Source organism: Mytilus californianus, unplaced genomic scaffold, assembly GCF_021869535.1.
Source record: "Mytilus californianus isolate M0D057914Y unplaced genomic scaffold, xbMytCali1.0.p SCAF_9, whole genome shotgun sequence".
NCBI classification, from domain to species: Eukaryota; Metazoa; Mollusca; class Bivalvia; order Mytilida; family Mytilidae; genus Mytilus; species Mytilus californianus.
The window spans coordinates 84441980-84461894 of NW_026262745.1; the positions used below are offsets into that span (position 1 = coordinate 84441980).

General features: G+C 31.4%; 1 protein-coding gene across 1 annotated transcript; it reads left to right on the forward strand.

The window, feature by feature from the left end:
* The first annotated feature begins 123 nt into the window (after positions 1-123).
* LOC127714116 (sodium/bile acid cotransporter 7-like) lies at positions 124-18645 on the forward strand. Its single transcript, XM_052220092.1, has 11 exons — positions 124-333; positions 3325-3407; positions 4696-4832; positions 5581-5656; positions 6233-6271; positions 6757-6792; positions 8975-9123; positions 12612-12712; positions 13718-13843; positions 15668-15818; positions 17245-18645. Exons 1-11 carry the CDS (start codon positions 228-230, stop codon positions 17264-17266), a joined length of 1026 nt encoding a protein of 341 aa, XP_052076052.1. The 5' UTR covers positions 124-227; the 3' UTR covers positions 17267-18645.
* The last annotated feature ends 1270 nt before the right edge of the window (positions 18646-19915 follow it).

The following is a 19915-nucleotide window of genomic DNA, read 5'->3' on the forward strand; positions in this document are numbered from 1 at the left end:
AGTTATCTAAATCTCGATTATGAATAAGAATTTAAGTCTTTATGTATCTATTAAGAAAGTTTGCTTGTAAAATTTTAACTTTTTTTATCTGCGTAAGTGTAGAAGTTTGAATGTTGTAGGGCACTTCCGCCACATGTATGTTGTTGTAGGTTGGGGGAATTTGACAACTAGTTTAAAGACATTGAAAGCTGTTACTTTTGTTTTTTAACGACTGCATATGAATCCAAATGATAGCGCTTCTTGTGTCTCTTTTAAAGAGACATTATTTTTTAACAGGAATAGTATTTGTTATAATATTTGCTCACCTGTTCCCTCATATTGGAGCTAAAGGAGGTAATAAGTAAATAATTCTCATATGGAATCTCTACAAATACCGCTTTGGTCAAAATTAAACAAAACAACCTCAGGATGTAAAGAGCAATTTGCAAAAATAAATTTGTCGGTTACTTCTACCATCGGGAATAATGCCAATATTAGAAACATGATTACAAGAAAAACAGATTTAGAGGCAATAACTCTTACAAGGAAAAGTATTCGGTTAAGCTGTGTCAGTTTGAAAAGCGTATAAACTACTCGATATCATATACCATAGGTCTAAGCAACATCAAGCGGAAGAAAATAATATGGCTGAAAATAAATATTTAAGGTAGATGGGGTGTCTAAATTATAATCCATAGAATTTTTTAATAATTTGCCAAAATGTAGTTTATATCAAGCTTTTTAAAAAAAAATGAAAAAAGAATGGGTCACGGGGCTTATTTTCACGCTACAGGTTGTTCAAAATTAACAGATTTTGTATAGATTTATAATGCATGGAAAACCCAATTTTCTGCCATAAAACGAAAACTACACCAAAGAATTTTGAGATAAAATATGAGAAGATAGCTTTAATAGAATGCTTTCAGATAAGAAAAAGAAAAAATGGGGTCACCGGACCCGTTTTCTTGCTACATAATAAAATAGGAAAATTCCTAACACATTCTATTGTAAAAGTACCTTTATCTGAATTATCTGCCCTTACATTTGAGTTGCCTCCCCTTATGTGGCAAAGTTGGAAAAAATTGAATCAAACAAAAGTTTTCTGTTTCTTGTAAAATACAACCATAAATATGATAAAACATGTCATTTTCTATATTGAAATGAAAATTCTTACACATGAATTACCTACTACTCTCAAAATTTGCACATTCTATTAAAGATCTAGACCGATTGTTTTCAGGTATTATAAAATCCAAGATGGAGGAAGACACCCTATCTACCTTAATCAGAACAAAAGCATATAGCTATAGGTCTTTCAACAGAAAAGTGGAAACATCTAATAAATGCATATTGCATATATGATGAAATAAAAGACGTGAAAGAATGAAAAGTTACATATACATTTGTACTTTTATACTAATATATCATATTATTAAACTTTTCCTTATATTCACACTCTCTTATAAGAATTTACATCTAATAATTAGATCAGACTAAGGGTTCTATGCAACTCTCTGTTAAAAAATTTTCCATATTAAAAACCAAAATTCTATAATAGATTTTATCATTCTGAAACACAAACTGCATATAATTTTTGTATATCTATTGGATGCCAGACCTAAAAATATTTCCAACTGCACAATGACAGGCCTATAGCTAGGGTTGTCTACTCTTTCAAGAGTAATTTTTGTTAGATGTAAATGTAACAGTGGTTTGATTCCTCCAGTGTACTCTATCCGGAGGAAGAAAATCCCCAGTGATTTTTATCCACCAACAAAAAATCACTAGGGTTTTCTATCCGGGTCCAGTGTAAAACATCCACCAGTCATTATAAGGTTCTAAAAAGGTTTTTTTAAAGAGGAAATATATATAGAATGTGGCTTAATAGTTTTTAGTGTATTTGAAAATTGCATAGTTGATTTATGTAAAAAGTGGAGAGTTTACATCCAAGGAATGTTCACTCTAGTGTTTTTGAACCAGGAATGATTACACTAGTGATTTTGTACCGGAATGATTGCACTTGTTATTTTATACCCGGCGAGATTAATTACACTACTAGTCTAGTGCTTTAGATCCATTCATTGATGAAGTGATTAGTACTTATTTTGAACACACGATAACACAATAATGCTTATTAACGAATGAGATTTAAATAATTTTTCTATGCAAATCTATAAAATCATATGCTTTTAAATTGTCACTAATTGTAATATTTATATTTATTGGATTGCCGAAGTTTTTCTATGTATTTGCTTTCCAGGCAACTTGGATATTAAATCATATCTTCTATGTCAATATCAAAGAATGCTTCTGTAATTGAAGCTTTACATTGTATGTAAGTACAAACCTGCTCTTTAAATTTGGTTTGTATCAAGTTCAATGTCCTGATCATTGATAAAGTATTTTGAGTTATAAAATTTTCCACCTCATCATCATCATCATCAATATTATTTACTAGATTGACTCAGATTAATTTAACTGGTTCCTTGAAAATCATTTTAATTTTAACCCATTTATTTATGTAAACAATAAACCGGTCTTATATACACAAAACAAGTATCAAGATCGATGCTTTCACACTATTTACATCCAATATTCTCTAGTGAAAAACAGTTACCCGGAATAAATACACGGGGGAATGAAAGTACGCTTACATAAACACAAGGTTGAAGTTTTGGTTAAAGGTAATTTACCATCAACTATATGATAAAGTTGTTTTCACATCAATTTGGAATGTAGTACTTACACTTGTATTTCATTAAGTGAACTTTTAAATGCCCAATTAAGGTTCATGGTTCACTGAACATAAAAATATAAAAGAATGTTTTATGGACTCTTTTCTTAAAATTGAGTAGATTTGTTAATATTCCCTATTTTTCTTTAATAGATGTATTTTTTATTAGTCTCAAATCACCACTTAGCACATCTGTAAATTAAAGCTATAGATTTTCAGATATACTTATTTATTTTTATTCCGGCCATTTTTTTAATATGACTAAAGATGTTGACCAGTTACACAGACTGCTTGACAATCAAAAAGACATATACATGATTTAACTTATGTTAAAAGGAAATAATTCAAACTAACTTGAATTGTGCTAAAAACATCAAGGATATAAAAATATAAAGGAGATGTGGTATGACAATTTGACAACTTTCCATCAGAGATGTAAACAGTTTTAGGGCACTGTACAACCTTCAACAATAAGCAAACAAATACTTTTAAATCATTATCTAGAATACAGAATAAATGTTTTACAAAGTTTTGTGACAGACATGTTAAAGAGATTGTAATTAATTTTTGCAAAGATGAATGAAACCATATATGTCACTTTTTACTTGTAGGGTTACTAAAGCCAGAAATAACAGTGAAATATGTGGCTGTTTTCATAATATTTTTTAACAGTGGGATTTCTATCAAAACAGAGGTACAGTATTAGAGAAAAAGTGTGAATTCATTTTTTGTGGGGAACCCATTTTCATAGATTTCTGTGGTATAGGTATATAAATGTTCCTCAAAGTATAAATTTTCTATTTGGGTTTGAAAGCAAAGGAGTAGGTCCGGTAAGGGCCGATTTTGGCCTCAAAGTTCAGGTTCATCTGATGAAAGATTTTGGACACTTTTTAAACACTTAAAGTGTCTACTTCAGTCGATTCAATTAGTTTATGTGAAAGATTTGAACTGTTTAAGTCATTAAAGACGCTCAAATTCAAGCTTAAATATGAAAAATCTATCAAATATGCCATAATATGTCACTTTTCAGATGGTTTTTGTCAAAAATGAAAGTGGCCGCATCCGTGTTCATTCTCAACCTTTATATATGTTATGTATTATCATCAAATACAACTTACATTTAAATATTAAGAATGAACACAAATGTGGCCACTTCCATTTCAGCACGAAACCGTCTAAAAATTAACCAAAATGCTAAAATTTCGAAGATTTCAGTAATTTAGCATGACTTATAAATGATGCTAGTACCCGATACATGTGCATTGTATTGTCAAAAACAGCCCATATTTATGTAACAGAAGTATTCTTCTTTCCAATAAATAGCTAAAAATTTACATTTTAACAATTCTGTAAAACTGCTATATTTTGGGGCCAAAAAGGGTTCTTACTGGGCCTACTCCTTTAGGCACAACAAAATCAATTTTCAACAATAAATACAAACTCTTCCTCAATCCATGAAACTCACAAAAAATAATGAATCCACAGAAAGCTTTTTTTTAAAGAACATACATGAACATATTCTTTATAAATTGTGATGATATGAATAACAGGAGATGTGGGGTATCTTTAAACAAGACAGCAACAACAACAAAAGTAAACAAAAGACATCTAGATGGCAATGTACAGAATACAACAATAGACTGGTGTCTTCACAATATGTCAAGCTCTAAATCATCCTGAGTCTATAAAAGTTGTACATATAAACAGAAATTAAGATCTTCATTCAGCTCCAAATGACAAAAAAATTATCAAAGATATGACAGAAGACAGTCACTGATTATGAAGAGGGCTGAGGTTCATAAAATACATAATGAACATTTCAGTTTTTGCTGCATTCGCCACGAAGAAACCCATGTATATTCCTGGTACAACTCACTTTTCCTATGAATTCCCAGAAATGTACTATTTAAAAATTATACTGCAGGTGGGGTATTTATGTAGTACTATCACATTTGGTTGATATATTATGTATTTTATTCCAGGATCTGACTAAAGCTGTATTACAGATAAGAATTCACTTCTTTATCCAATGTTTTACATTTATTATCTTCCCCTGCATCATGGTAGTGTTAGTGAACATGTTGTCTTTGTCATCATTTGATGGGCTTCTCTTACAAGGGTAAGTGTGTGAAATTTAGATGTATTGTAAGGGAAATTTTTTTTATTATTTTAATTTGGATTTTTTTTCAGCCATATTCAGAGGGAAAATATAATTAATACATGTATGGTACCTTTATGTATTATTTTAGATTGGACACACAAACTGAACCATTACTCCTAAATGCAGTGAGCTTGTGGCACAGGAAGCAAATACTAGTTTTGAATTCTTTTACTTTACTCAGCATGAGATGGACCTACTATCTCCTGTATTGTGCTAGTTCTTAACATAGAATGGCTTATAAGAAACAGTAAATACTTATTTAATGGAACAATTATCATAATTATGTTTGACCAAATAAACATAAAACAAACCTTTTCAACATGTGCACCTGCCCATACACCTGATGAATCATGTATGTGAAGTTGATCCAGTTTCAAGGGAGATAACTTAGCGTAATGATATATGTTCCATGTGTTGTTATTGCCAATATTACTGAGGATGTCAGATTACTTTGACAGATTTGATAAATAAAACGTAGCACTAAATTTCCCTTGTCATAAGTTACAATGGATAAAAAAATCTAGTTTTCAATTTCAAATCATCAAAAAGCAATTAAAGGTCTTCGTCTAAATGAAAATTTAAAATAAAGAAGTTATCGTCTGATTTAAGTTAATACTGTATAGCAAACATATGTTTTTGGGACATGCATGTGCCGTATGTGGTAAAATTTTACATCCTTTTGACATATACATATGTATTTTTTCAGCTTGAAAGTTTTAGGATGTATGCCACCACCAGTTTCATCAGCTGTTATCCTTACAAAAGCCATTGGTGGCAATGAGGTGAGAAAATTATCAGTTATTTTTAATTTCATATACTATGAAACATCTTGAAACATCTAAACAGATCCCCTTCAGGAAAGATGACTTTGTACATGACTCTGTGACAATAGAAATGTATAGACCTTATATCTATTTCAGAAACAGCAACACTTGAATTATTGACGTCATACAACAATCACTTTTCTTTTGTGTCGTTAGACATTGTCTCATGTAACATTACAATTTTACGTGAATGGCTGTGATGTCAAGGAATGGAGAACAATTAGACTTAGAGATATGGCCTGTTTAAACTTAATGCACTCTGATAATGAACTTTGAAGGCTATATTAAAATGCTGTGTCTATTGTAGTATTAAAGTGAGATCATTTGGTGCTTTATTGAAAAAGGTTCTTATTGACATTTAAAAATAGAGTATGCTATGAAGTAAAGATGTTCATAACTTACCTGTGGTTAACATTTCAATATAATGGTTTGTTGTCATAGAACATCAAGGAATATAACCTTTATAGGTAATTGTATAATATTGAAATGTTTTCACTGCAGTTGAAATTAATTATTTATTTGCTTCATTTTTAGCCAGCAGCCATATTTAACTCTGCACTTGGGAGCTTTTTGGTAAGTTTTATTTCTTTGAAACCCCCACATTTTAGAATTTAAAGTACACTCAACACACAATTATTTGAACCAAATACTATTCTATAAAATAAAGTTGATATGGTTTGATTGTCAATGAGACAATTGGCCATCTAGGATCAATAGAACTAGGAAGGCAAAAATTTGAGTTTACATCTAAAAGTCACCGTTCACCTTCATCTTTGGACACATAGCTACTATATGAATCCCTTGGTGAGCTTAATATAGAAAAATGAAAAAAAAACCACAGCAGCCTTGTTTAAATCAATAACATGAAACAAGAAACAAATTAAAAAAAAAACTGGATTAAAGCCTCCATCCCTTGGACTATTATTGTCATCTTTATACATATTTGATATTTTAGGACATTTATCTGTCTGAATAAAGTATCTATCTGTGAAATCAACAAGATAGTGTAGTACATATGACATGCAAGGATACATTGATTGAGATATTTATCATTTCAGGGTATATTTGCTACACCAGCCTTGATTTTAAATGTTGTAAGTATTTACATACACAATTAGGTAAGTTTTAAAGTTGGAAAATATGAAAGGATATCATGAAACATATGCAAACAATAAAAGCATGAAAAGACATGAAATCAATAAAAATGTGACTATAGTACATTCTACTAAATAAGAAGTAATATCCATGGAATCATTGAAATTGTTAGATTCAAGTTTTTAGGCCACCTGGCCCAATTGGCCAAGTGAGCTTTTCTCATCACTTGGCGTCCGTCTCCGTTGCCTGTCGTCCGTTAACTTTTACAAAAATCTTCTCCTCTGAAACTACTGGGCCAAATTAACCAAACTAGGCCACAATCATCATTAGAGTATTTAGTTTAAAAAATTTGTCAGATGAACCTGCCTGCCAACCAACATGGCTGTCATGGCTAAAAATAGAACATAATGGGAAAATTCAGTTTTTGGCTTATATCTCTGAAACTAAAGCATTTAGAGCAAATCTGAATGAGGAAAAAATGTTCATCAAGTTAAGATCTATCTGCCATGAAATTTTCAGACAAATCAAACAACCCGTTGTTGGGTTGCTGCCCCTGAATTGGTAATTTTAAGGAAATTTTGCAGTTTTTGGTTACTATCTTTAATATTATTATAGATAGAGATAAACTGTAAACAACAATAATGTTCAGCAAAGTAAGATCTATAAATAAGTCAAATGAACAAAATTGTCAATTGACCCCTTAAGGAGTAATTGCCCTTTATAGTCAATTTTTAACAATTTTTCGTAAATTTTTGTAATCTTTTACAAAAATCTTCTCCTCTGAAACTACTGAGACAAATTTAACCAAACTTGGCCACAATCATCATTAGGGTATATAGTTTAAAATTGTGTCCGATGACTCCGCCTGTCAACCAACATGGCCGCCATGGCTTAAAATAGAACACAGGTGTAAAATGCAGTTTTTGGCTTATATCTCTGAAACTAAAGCATTTAGAGCAAATCTGATGGGGTAAAAACTGTAAAATGTTCATCAGGTTAAGATCTATCTGCCCTGAAATTTTCAGACGAATCAGACAACCCGTTGTTGGGTTGCTGCCCCTGCATTGGTAATTTTAAGGAAATTTTGCAGTTTTTGGTTACTATATTTAATATTAATATAGATAGAGATAAACTGTTAACAGCAATAATGTTCAGCAAAGTAAGATCTACAAATAAGTCAACAGGACCAAACTTGTCAATTGACGCCTTAAGGAGTTATTGCCCTTTATAGTCAATTTTTAACAATTTTCGTAAATTTTTGTAATCTTGTACAAAAATCTTCTCCACTTAATCTTCTGGGACAAATAGAATTAAACTTAACCACAATTTTCAATAGGGTATCTTGATTGAAAAATGTATTTGATGACCCTGCCATCCAACCAACATGGCCAACCATGGCTAAAAATAGAACATAGTTGTTTACTATAGAAGTCTACAGGAAAATTGTAAAAAAAAACAATTTCAAATGGTCACAACTTGAAAACTAATTTTAATAATGATGAGGGATCTACAGTAACTATTATAAGACTACAATTGGATGACTTGATTTTTTTCCATGGGAGGGTGCAATTTTTTCGGGGGGGGGGGGGGGGGGGTTGCTTATAATTTCTGCTTGATATTTTCCATTTTCCGAATTATTCAGTAACTTTTCTATAAACCATTATTATATCATCTCTTTCAGCATACTTATATTGGGTGAATGCCCCCCCCCCCCCCCAAATCTTTTTTGAAGGTCGTTCCCAAAAAACATGTAAAGGCATATCCAGCATTCTTTAAACCAAATCCTCATGAAAGTCTAAAAGAATAGGCACCGTATGTTAAATATAGAAATAAGTAGATAGGGTATAATAACCAATGAGAAAACTATTAACCGGAGATCAAGACTCTTAAAGAGTTTTATAGTAAGAAAATATTTAGTTATTGGCTGAAATCATAACAGAAAGAGTCAAGAAGTCAATTATAAAATGTTGTTATAAAGATATGTTCATACTTTTTTCAGTTTGTAATTAGCTGTTATTATCTTTATGAAACAATCAATAGAGAATTTCCTAAAAAAAGACTTAACAGTACTGTATGACTACAAGCAAAGATTCTTGACAGTACTTCATTTTAGACATAAAAAAACCTACAAATCGTAACAAATGGTAACATTTTAATGTTCACACATTTATTCTATTTTAGATTGGTAATCTTGTGGATGTACCTGTGTACAATATAGCTACACAACTTTCTCTCACAGTTCTTTTTCCTCTAGTACTTGGCCAGATCTTAAGAAAACATGCAAAGCTGTGGTTAGACAGAAAACATATACCATTCAGTTGTATTGGCAGGTAAATAAAATATTTAATGAATAAACATAACTTTTTGTAGATTTTAAAGTAAGAGTTTCATTCTAACAAATAAAATGTCTCCTTGTCCTTTTATTGTATACAAAAGCACTTAGTAGACAGTAGTTGGGTAATCAAATGAAAATAACTTGCAGTTTGTAATATGCTTGCGTATATAAGACAAGGAGAAACTACTTCTACCTGATTTTGGCATGCAAAATAAAATTTCTAAAAAAAGTAGAAAAATTTGGAGCAGAATCCCTCAGGCAAACTTGACAATAGATGGTTTTAGCTTTTCTTTTAAGTGTTCAAAGTGGTTAAGATGAAATCATCCCTTCGAAAAATTTTACTGATGCCATCACAAGTTGGTTGACCGTTATGGAATATCTGTTTTTACAGATGACAACGGATATGTTCCAATTGTCGTAACGACAATTTCGTCATCTTTTTCTCGAATGTGACCTACTAAATTAAACTTATCACTGGTTTGTACTTACATGAGCATCACGATGGGTGCCTCATGTGGTGCAGGATCTGCTTCCCCTTTCAGAAACACATGATGTCACTCCCAGTTTTTAGTGGTGTTCGTGTTGCTTAGTCTTTAGTTTTCTATAATGTGTTTTGTGTACTGTTGTTTGTCTATTGGTCTTTTTTTTTGCCATGGCATTGTCATTTTGTTTTTGACTTGTGAGTTTGAATATCCTTTTGGTATCCTTCCCCCCTCTTTTAAGGTTCTTTCTGGTTGAATATAGCCCCTCAAGTATTTATACACCAATGACTTTAAAACATTTAGTTCTAAGTATGTACAGTGTATATTCCTGATGAAGGTAAATCCATAAAAGTGCTATGGACACACCAAATTTATAAAGTTATTTTTATTTCAAGAAATGATGAATAAATAATTTTTAATCGTAAATATCTCTATATTTGTGATTTGTATAAAAACCTTCCATGAGTTGTAATTCATTTTTTCAGAACTTTTCACACGACAAAACAATGGAAAATACACATTTTGTTGATATTAAAGTAAAGTTTTTTTTATTAACCTTTAATAATCGTACATACTGATAATTGATACTCCTGAATAAAAGTTCCATCTGATATATTTTACATTATCTTGTTTACATTTTGGTTCAAGTACAGATAACTCTTGCTGTCTCGAACTCGTTTGACTCAAAATTTCGGATGAGTTGAAGTTTTCTCGTGGTCCCGAACTTTGTTCCATATAAAACTATGTATTTTGACTCCTGATGAGTCGAAATTGAATGAGTCGAAATTTCGGTTGACTCGAACTAAATTTATGGTCCCAAGGTTAACAAAACCATTCAAAATTCATTATTTATCTCGAACCAAAACACATATGTCAAAACATGACCTCAGGGATTTAAATGGATTGAAGAGTTAATCTGACAATACATGTGTAATTAAATTTCCGGTCACTGACCAGTGTATTGATTTATGACATGCTTTTTCCACGAGTGTTTACCTAAGATTCTTTGATCACCATGATAAATAGTTAGTGATACATTGTTATAGTTTATGAAAAAATATTTAAAATGTTTTAAAAACAATTAATCGTAATCATACACTTATGAGCTTGGCTGTGTATAAAGTGGGGATTAAGACTTCCTTTGGTGATCAACCCAAAACTACTCAATCAGCATCTTTATTTTTATTTCTTTTTTTCTCTTGCAGAAAAATATTTTAATGAAAGAAAATTAAAAGAAATCTAAATTTTTTAATATCTCTTGTAAATGAGAATGAACAATTTTGTCAACTTTAAATAACGCTAAGATCGATTGGAAATGACTCTCTCGGCTAAAAGCCACAGGGACAAATTGTAACTGTACAAAGAAATAAATAAGAGACATGAAATGTTATTATAATAATAAAAGACCATAAAATACAAAAACATCGATCTGAGACCAGAATATCGATCCCCTTCCCATCCAGATTTATTTTAGCCTTCCCAAGCTAAGCAAGAGTTATGTCCCTTGGACTGTCAAACTTCCGGTTTTCGTTTGAGTCGAACTACGGGTATCTTGAAATATTTCTCTGGTCCGGCTGACTTCGAGATAACGAGAGTTGACTCTGTATCCATTCATTCACATTTCAAGCTCATTTCTTTTGTTGATATATCTTCCAATTTGTTTTTTCTTTCCACAATAAAATCTCCAACAGTGAATATTCATAATATTGAAAAAACATGCAGAGAGTATTTAGCATCATTTATATCTACCACAAACTTTTAGCATGTTATTTACCTTAGATGAAAAAAGTGACATCAAACAAGGACTAAATTTCGAATAAAAACAATTGCATATGTAGTGCTGCATGTTTGCGCCTGTTCCAAGTCAGGAACCTCTGGCCTTTGTTAGTCTTGTATGTTTTTTAAATTTTGGTTCATTTATATGTTTCAAAGTTAAGTGTGATTGATGTCCATTGTTGCTGAACAAGTATACATTATTGTTTAGGGGCCAGCTGAAGCCTGCCTCTGGGTGCGGGATTTTCTCGATATGTTGAAGACCCATTGGTAGCATTGGGCTGTTTTCTGCTCTTAGGTCGGATTATTGTCTCTTTGACAAATTCCCTGTTTCCATTCTTAATTTTATTAAGTGCAAGCTGGGCATTGATATCAAAGACGATTTCCCATACTTTGTTTTTCAGATACTCTAAAAACTCACCACAACTTTTGTCCTGAATGCATGTTTGTGATTGTTAAAAAGACCCAAAATATGATTTTGTGTAATCTCCACACACAAAAAAAGTTGTTTTTCCCACTATTCACTGTGTTGCTTGTTTTTGTACATATGAATTAAATCAGTAACTTCAAAGTTGACCACAGTGTCGGTGTCATAATGATGTTTCAGAACAGGTACATTTCTTCACCAGAAGTTTTTCCAGGCTTAGAGTGAAATTTAATTTAGACCATTTATGGTATTTCTGTTTATAATGCAACTCTTACAACTGTTCCAAGTGAAATTTTTCGGATAAAAACCAATGATTAATATAAAATTTCTGTGACACACATTCAATGTCACAAACAAAGCTTCATATGGCCAGTGACTGTATTATTGAAATTATAAGGTCAATGAGATTTGACTGCACAAAGAGCACAGTTTGCAATATAACAGTAACTGAAAGCTAGCTTGAGCTTCATAATCCCCTGGTATATTTAGCATAACTGTGATCTTGAACCTTTTGTTCCTGTGAAGTTAATGTTACAGGTATCATGTTGTACCATCAGGTCATAATATGGATTCATTTATTTTCTCAGACATCAATTTTTGGTTTGATATAAATATGCTATTTCTATTGTTCCATTTTGTTTAAAACTTTTGCTCCAGGACCTTTCAAAATAACTAAAAAATGTATTTCCTCAAACATTTTATGTCATGGTTTTCCTTTACCAATGAAATCCACAAAAATTGGTTTATTAGGAATATTAACGAGTCAACAATGTGTAACTATATTCCATTGTATATTTTCAGTTGTATTTTGTTGCTGATTATTTACACTACGTTCTGTGATACATTTTCCAATGCTAATATTGGTATAGATTTTATCAGTTTGATGTCTGTTATATTTTTAAGTAAGTTAGTATTCTGTATTTAAGTTGAAATATAATGGGAACAACTTTATTTATTAACTACATAATTAATAATAATTAATTAGTATAACACTTCAGAGGAAATGATATAAAAATAAAAATGCTTTAATTCTGATATGATTAACTCATTTTGGAAATGACATTTTAAAACTTGCTTTCATCAAACATGGCCACCACTGTGCTTGAAAATGCTATTTTTTTTTAACCAAAACTGAAGAAACTAAAGCCTGGAAAATCCAGTAAAGTTCCAATCACTACCATGACTTGAGCTAATGATGTTTTGATTACCCCTTTAAGAATCATGGTTAATGACTGACACCAACCACCATTAAAACTATACTCCACTGGTGTTCTAAAACAATAGAAAAATACCTTCACCCTTTATACATCCACTTCATTTGAACTCTGGTGGATAGTTGTCTCATGGCAATCATACAACATCTCCTTATTTTTAAATTTATTATCCCTAACCATACTGTAAGTTCAGAAATTATTGCAAGGTTTTTATTAATGCGAATAATGCAATTAGGTGAGTATCGCAATATTAAGAACTCACATTCTGATATTTGATACATATATATGAATACTGATTTTTTTTACAAACACAATAATTAATCTTGCATTTTGCCCGTTCTTTAAAAGTAGCAATAATAATTACTCTCAAAACGGAGTAGAAAGAATTCCGCAAGTTGACAGCTATGCAAGCCAGTCAAATAGTGTTTTTGAAGTTGGGATTTCAGACTCTGCACATGAAACTTAGAGAAATTACCTTATTTGGTAGATATATTTATTAATTTTCATGTTTATAAAATGACTAATGATTTGACTGATCAATTGAATGCCACATTAGCACATTTATAAGCTATGTGCAGAATTACAATGAATCATGAATTATGTGATATGGAAATTTCAAACTTGCATTTTACTTTTTTTGGAAATTTCAAACTTGCATTTTACTTTTTTATTTTTAACATTTTATACTTTCAGTTGTAATAATCCAGTGTGTACTTCTGTTTAGTATATTTATGACAATAACACAGCTGTTTAAGTTATTTTCACCACCTGATGCAGTTGCTGTTCTCTTCTGCTGTACTCACAAATCTCTTACATTAGGTAAGAAAGTTTTATGTTCAAAATATTTACACCACCTGATGCACTGGCTGTTCTCGTCTGCTGTACTCACAAGTCTCTAACATTAGGTAAGGAAGTTTTATGTTTAAGTTATTTACACCACCTGATGCAGTCGCTGTTCTCTTCTGCTGTACCCACAAGTCTTTAACATTAGGTAAGGAAGTTTTATGTATATCTATATTGAAGAATAAGGTTTCAGAAATGTATATTCCTTATATGGCACATACATGAAGTTGCAAACCTGTCAGTGAAATCGATATATGTGGCAGACTTTTGAACCATTTTTGTGACATTTAGTAGTTATATTAGGATTTACTTTCATAAAGAGAGCTGTTTGGAGTACACACTAGTCAACTCAGTATAAAATTATTACTGGTGTTTAGGGAATCACTTTGAACCAGGATGAATGGAGGTAATAACAACTCTGATTTATGACTCTCATATACTGTGTATGTGGAAATTTTCTTGGACTGATTATTTTTTCTTATTTTGCTATAATGTAAAAAGTAAAATAACAAAAATACCGAACTCCAATGGATATTCAAAACGGAAAGTCCTTTATAAAATGGCAAAATCAAAAGCTCAAACACATCTAACGAATGGAAAGCAACTGTCATATTCCTGACTTGGTACAGGCATTTCCTTATGTTGAAAATGGTGGATTAAACCTGGTTTTATAGCTAGCTAAACCTCTCACTTGTATGACAGTCACATAGAATTCCTTTATATTGATAACAATATGTGAGCAAAACAAACAGACATAATAGGTAAAAACATCAAAAATTGGGATACAGCAGTCAACATTGTAATATAATCTAAATCACTATAAAAACAAATAACTGTTTCAACAAAGAAACACAAAATGGCATATAGACAACGTACATAAGCAAAAATGAAAGACAAGAACTCAAAATTGACCATAGCACAATAATACAGTGGCAGGATGTATAAGTACCAATCCACGTCATAAGTAAATAATCAAATATGGATTTAAAAATATACAAGGACAAAAAAGGGGAACTTTTAACACATAATTAAGATGATAAACAACGTCAGTACCTAGAATCTATACTTCAAGACCATCATGTATTATTTGTGAAGTTGATACGGAATATTTATCAACAAGGTCTTGGTATCTTCCAATGAACTTTTTTAGAAACAGAACGAGACGTTCTTTGACATAACCCTGGCTCATCAACTTTCTGCTCAGACACTGGTGACGTTTTATAAAGTCTGAGAAGCAGCTGCAAACTCTTGAATACTGAATGAGTTGGGAAATGTATATCCCATATGCAGGTGAAGTTGGTATATTGCTGCTAAAGAGGGGAAAATTTATAATTTCAAAATTAAAATCGTCTTGTAAATGTGTGAAAATACCTGCACATGAATAGTTTGAGAAAGCAACACTATTGGTGTGAAAAACAAACTTATAGTTTGTTTCTGGAATAGGATCATCCCACAAAAAGTAAAGGCATTATAATCCTTAATTACAAAATAAAATTACAAACCACAAAATATCTAGATTTATAGTTTTGCCTACCAAATATTCAGAAAGATATTTCATGGCAAATCACTCACAATCTGACGTACAGTGAAAATTCACCACCAAGTGTGAGTTTTAACTGCATAAGCCTGTGTACTATACTCAAAATGTACCTCAAAGAATATTTCTTCTTTACATGTTCACTTAAAAGTATTTCAAAAATTTGACAGAAATACCCTGAATAGTGTTAAAAAAAGTCAGAAAATAATTCTTACCAATGCAATTTTATTTTTGATTACATTTATGTCTTGTTTTTTTCTCAGGAATTCCAATAGTGAAAATTTTATTCAGCAATCATCCAGGTCTGTCTGTGATATCAGTTCCACTGTTAATCTATCATCCAACACAGATATTACTTGGTGGACTACTAGTCCCAACCATCAGAGGGTGGTTATTGTACAATCAAAAATACAGGTCATTTGTTGTATAAACATATGAAAACAAAAACAACCCTTAATAATCAACAACACTTTGCACAGTATAAGACTTTCTAGAAACTCACTTCTGAAAGCCTGAATCTGATTTTAAACTACAATTAAATACAAATTATTCCCTTCAATCCCTTGCTGGGAAGTATACTGGAAGAAATAATGGTTCGCTGCAGTCCAGAGCATGTTGGAAGACAAAATACCATTAATAATTTATATGTTTATTTAAACCACATATTATCTTTAAATTAACAGGGATTAAAAACTGCTAATTGTTGACTCTTCATTGAGCTTTATTGCCTTGAAGCAGTTTTTCTTCCAGAAAAGTGAGATAACCAACTTCAAATTATAAGTTTAGAGAAAATTCCATAATTCCTGAAATGAGTTTCTAGAAAGGGCTATAGACAAGGTCGTTCAGTTACAATTGCTATTGTTGGTGTTGAGTGATTCTATCAGAAACTGCGGAATTGCTGTTGATTAGAGTGACATCAATCCGATTTATGAGCCTGTCATATTATCTCTAAACGGTATGTTAGGGAAAAATTGCAAAGTTAGTTAGATTCAAAAGTCAAGGAACTATACCTTTCTTTGAGTTAAAACATTTGAAATAACTTCAACAGAATTAAGTGCATTGATCTTCTAGCTAGGTATTGTTTTTATAGCAATTCTCAATTATGTAGACGGTTTGGTTTTCCACAATCTCTTCATCCAATATCAATGCCCAACTTTTTATAGGTATCAACTGTTTAAACCTTCATAGTAGGAAATCTCTGTCTAGCGAAAACCTTCAAGGGAGAGATTTGCCATAGATTGTAATATTTGATATACTTTTGCAACTCAATTATAAATAAAGGCAACAGTAGTATACCGGTGTTCAATAGTCATAATTCGATTAAGCAAAAACAAATCCGGGTAACAAACTAAAACCGAGGGAAACACATCAACTATAAGAGGAAAACAACGGAATAAATGTGTTTAAGAGGTTTACAGTTTAATGTATTTATTGAAGTTATTTAAACACATGGCATATCATAAAGATTGGGCAGTCCAGATTGTGTACACTAACAACATTTTGAAAATAATTTGTCATTTTTTACTTATCAAAATGAGACTGATCTTCAGTAAGGAGAAAAAGCAGAGATTTCCACCAAACAAATTTCTTTAGAGCTAACACTTTTTACTCTACCTTGTTAAATGCATCATGATTCATGTTGCAAAACTAATGATTTTTTAAAATGTAGATACACCTCTTTTTTAATGTACATAAATTATAATAAACAATGCAAACAAAAACACCAAAGCTGACAAGTACAAATTGTCTAACTTTGTGTAATCAAAGGGAGATAATCATTGAAGTAATAAAATGTGCATCATATGATAAATGCTTTATGTACTATCATTATCTTTTGTAGGTCTCAGTTATCTAAGGTTTGATGATCGTAATCATATAATCCATAAAACAGATAATCAACAGTTCATCATTAGTACCTCAACTATTTTGTATAGTAATATTTATTGGAGACATATGACATAAATAAATATGATTTATTTTAACTGTTAACAATTGTTTTTAAAGATATCATGGCTGTGATAAAGTAGAAAACATTTTTTGAATTTATTTGATATGAATGTAGCATAATGAAACCAGATCTAACAAAATACTCACCAAAACCAGTGTTTTTCTAATCCCCCCTCCCTCCTTCCCTCCCCATTACCCACTAGTTTGGAATGTACAGTATAAAATAAAGAGATGTGGTATGATTGCCAATGAGACAACTACCCACTGAAGTTCAAATGAAGTGGATGTAAGCAATTATAGGCAACCGTACGGCCTTCAACAATGAGAAAAACCCATACCGTATAGTCGGCTATAAAAGGCCCCAACATGAAAAATATGACACAATTCAATTGAGAAAACATACGGCCTAATTTATAACAAAACAATTTCGAAAAACAAATATGACAGACATGAACCAACAACAACCACTGAACTACATGCTCCTGACTTTGGACTGGCACATAAAGAATGTGGCGGGGTTAAACATGTTTGTGAGCGCTCAACCCTCCCCCTAACCTGGGACAGTGGTGTAACAGCACATCATAAGAACAAACTATAAAAATTAGTTGAAAAAGGCTTAATTCTTCAGATCGATACAAAGAAAAACTTCAAACAAAAGAACAGACAGGACGTGGCAGGGTATATATCAATCCCTCATCTCTTACAACAAAAAAGACACTTAAGTACAGATCTGAGAGTACTCGCTGTAACTGACAGCTAGTTCAAAGCCAATAACAACTAATAAAAATAATCATGTATCTAAGACTAAAATATCAATCAATACACATCCAACATCCAATGAACTTAGTGTAAAGACGTCATTAACAGTCAGAGAAAAACATGTCCAATGCCAAAATATAGGTATTGACAGATTGTAGTACATTGTACCGAGAAAGTACATATGTGTAATATTTAGTATGGTTTTAATTTTACTGATAACAAAATCAATATTTTTACCAATAAAAACAAGATTCAAAGATTTAATAACTAGGCCCACAATGGCATTATTTAGATAGTTTACATGTTGTACTTTTGACTATTATTTAATTGTTTTGATCTTAATCTTATTACCCACTTCCCAATATTTATTTTGTTGCTTAGATGGTTTATTTTGTCTGTTGTGTCAGTCTTTAGTGTGAATTACTTGTACATGTATACAATTCAATAGGATTTCAGGTCCCCATCATTATTTTAGTCTATGTATAATTTTGAATATCATATTTGAAATATTTGAAAATTTAATTATTTAAAACCTTTTCATTAGAAAATTCAAGGCCTAAAACATTCTTACCTATTTGCCTTTCACCGACCGACCTTAAAAAATTGCCCCACCTTAAAGTTTTCATTGCAATATCTAAAAAAAAGTTTTTTTGATTTATTTTGTCAGTTTTGACACAAAAGATATATATTCTGTATTAACATTGTGATCAGTGGCAGAAAGGATTTCCCCTGATAAATGATAAGCGTCCGTTTCAAACATCTGAGTGATCCACTGTTAAGTCATGTGTGCCTGTAGCTAATGATTTTAGCAAAAGTCTTGTTTTCCAATGTAGCACATCGTATGGTAAGAAATACAATAAACAAGTCAGTTGCACTACAGAAATTTTTTGAAAAAGTGAATTGATTGATAAATAAAAAAAATGTTAAAAGTTTCTACAAAAGAATCATGAGAGGTTGCTTTATATTTTCATGGTTTCATCAATGACGAACTTGACAAGGTGATTAGAGAAAAGTCTGTGATACTTGAATTGGTTTTTTTCTGTCTATGATAGAAATCTGTGATGTTTTTACCACAGAGTACATAACCTCTGGACTTTTTCAGGAAATAATTGCAACAGTGGGATACTGAGGCTGTTCACCTTTGGCCCTTATGTAAAGTTTTTCAGAGGTCATAAATTGTAAGTGTTTTAGGGGTCTCTGTACTTTAAGCTTTTAAGCATTATTTTCCTCCTCCCAACCTCTCCAACCTGTAGAAAAAAAAATATTTCTGTAGTTCATTGAGAAATTGGAACTTGCATAGGTTTGTATTTTTAACATATTCTATCATTGGCATGAGGTTGTGTATGCTTTTATGTCTTATAAATGAGTCTGACCCACACCTATCGTTTTTTCCTTGATTCCCTCCTGTTCTGGATGGAATTTATATGGTAGGGGGTGGAAGTGCTGCCCAATTTTTTCAAGTTTGTACGGTAATTTATAACCAATTTTGTTAATCTCACTGTTGAGAGATAAGGGTGTTTTCTTGCAAAATATTTTGAGAAATAAAATGTAAAAAACTATCCTTGTGTCTTTGAAATGTAACTCAAACAGCTGTCCAATTCAGAAAATGATATATGTCCGTTTTAAATTATTTTCAACGGGAGGGTCATGTTAAAAAGTTTGTAAATCAACATTCAACATTGATTAAATTGAAAGATATGATTTATCACAGAGTGCCTTTGAATAGATAACCTCTTAGCAGCATTGATTTTGAAAACCAAATATTTTATGATGGGTTTTAATTATTATCAATTTTTCTACCAAAT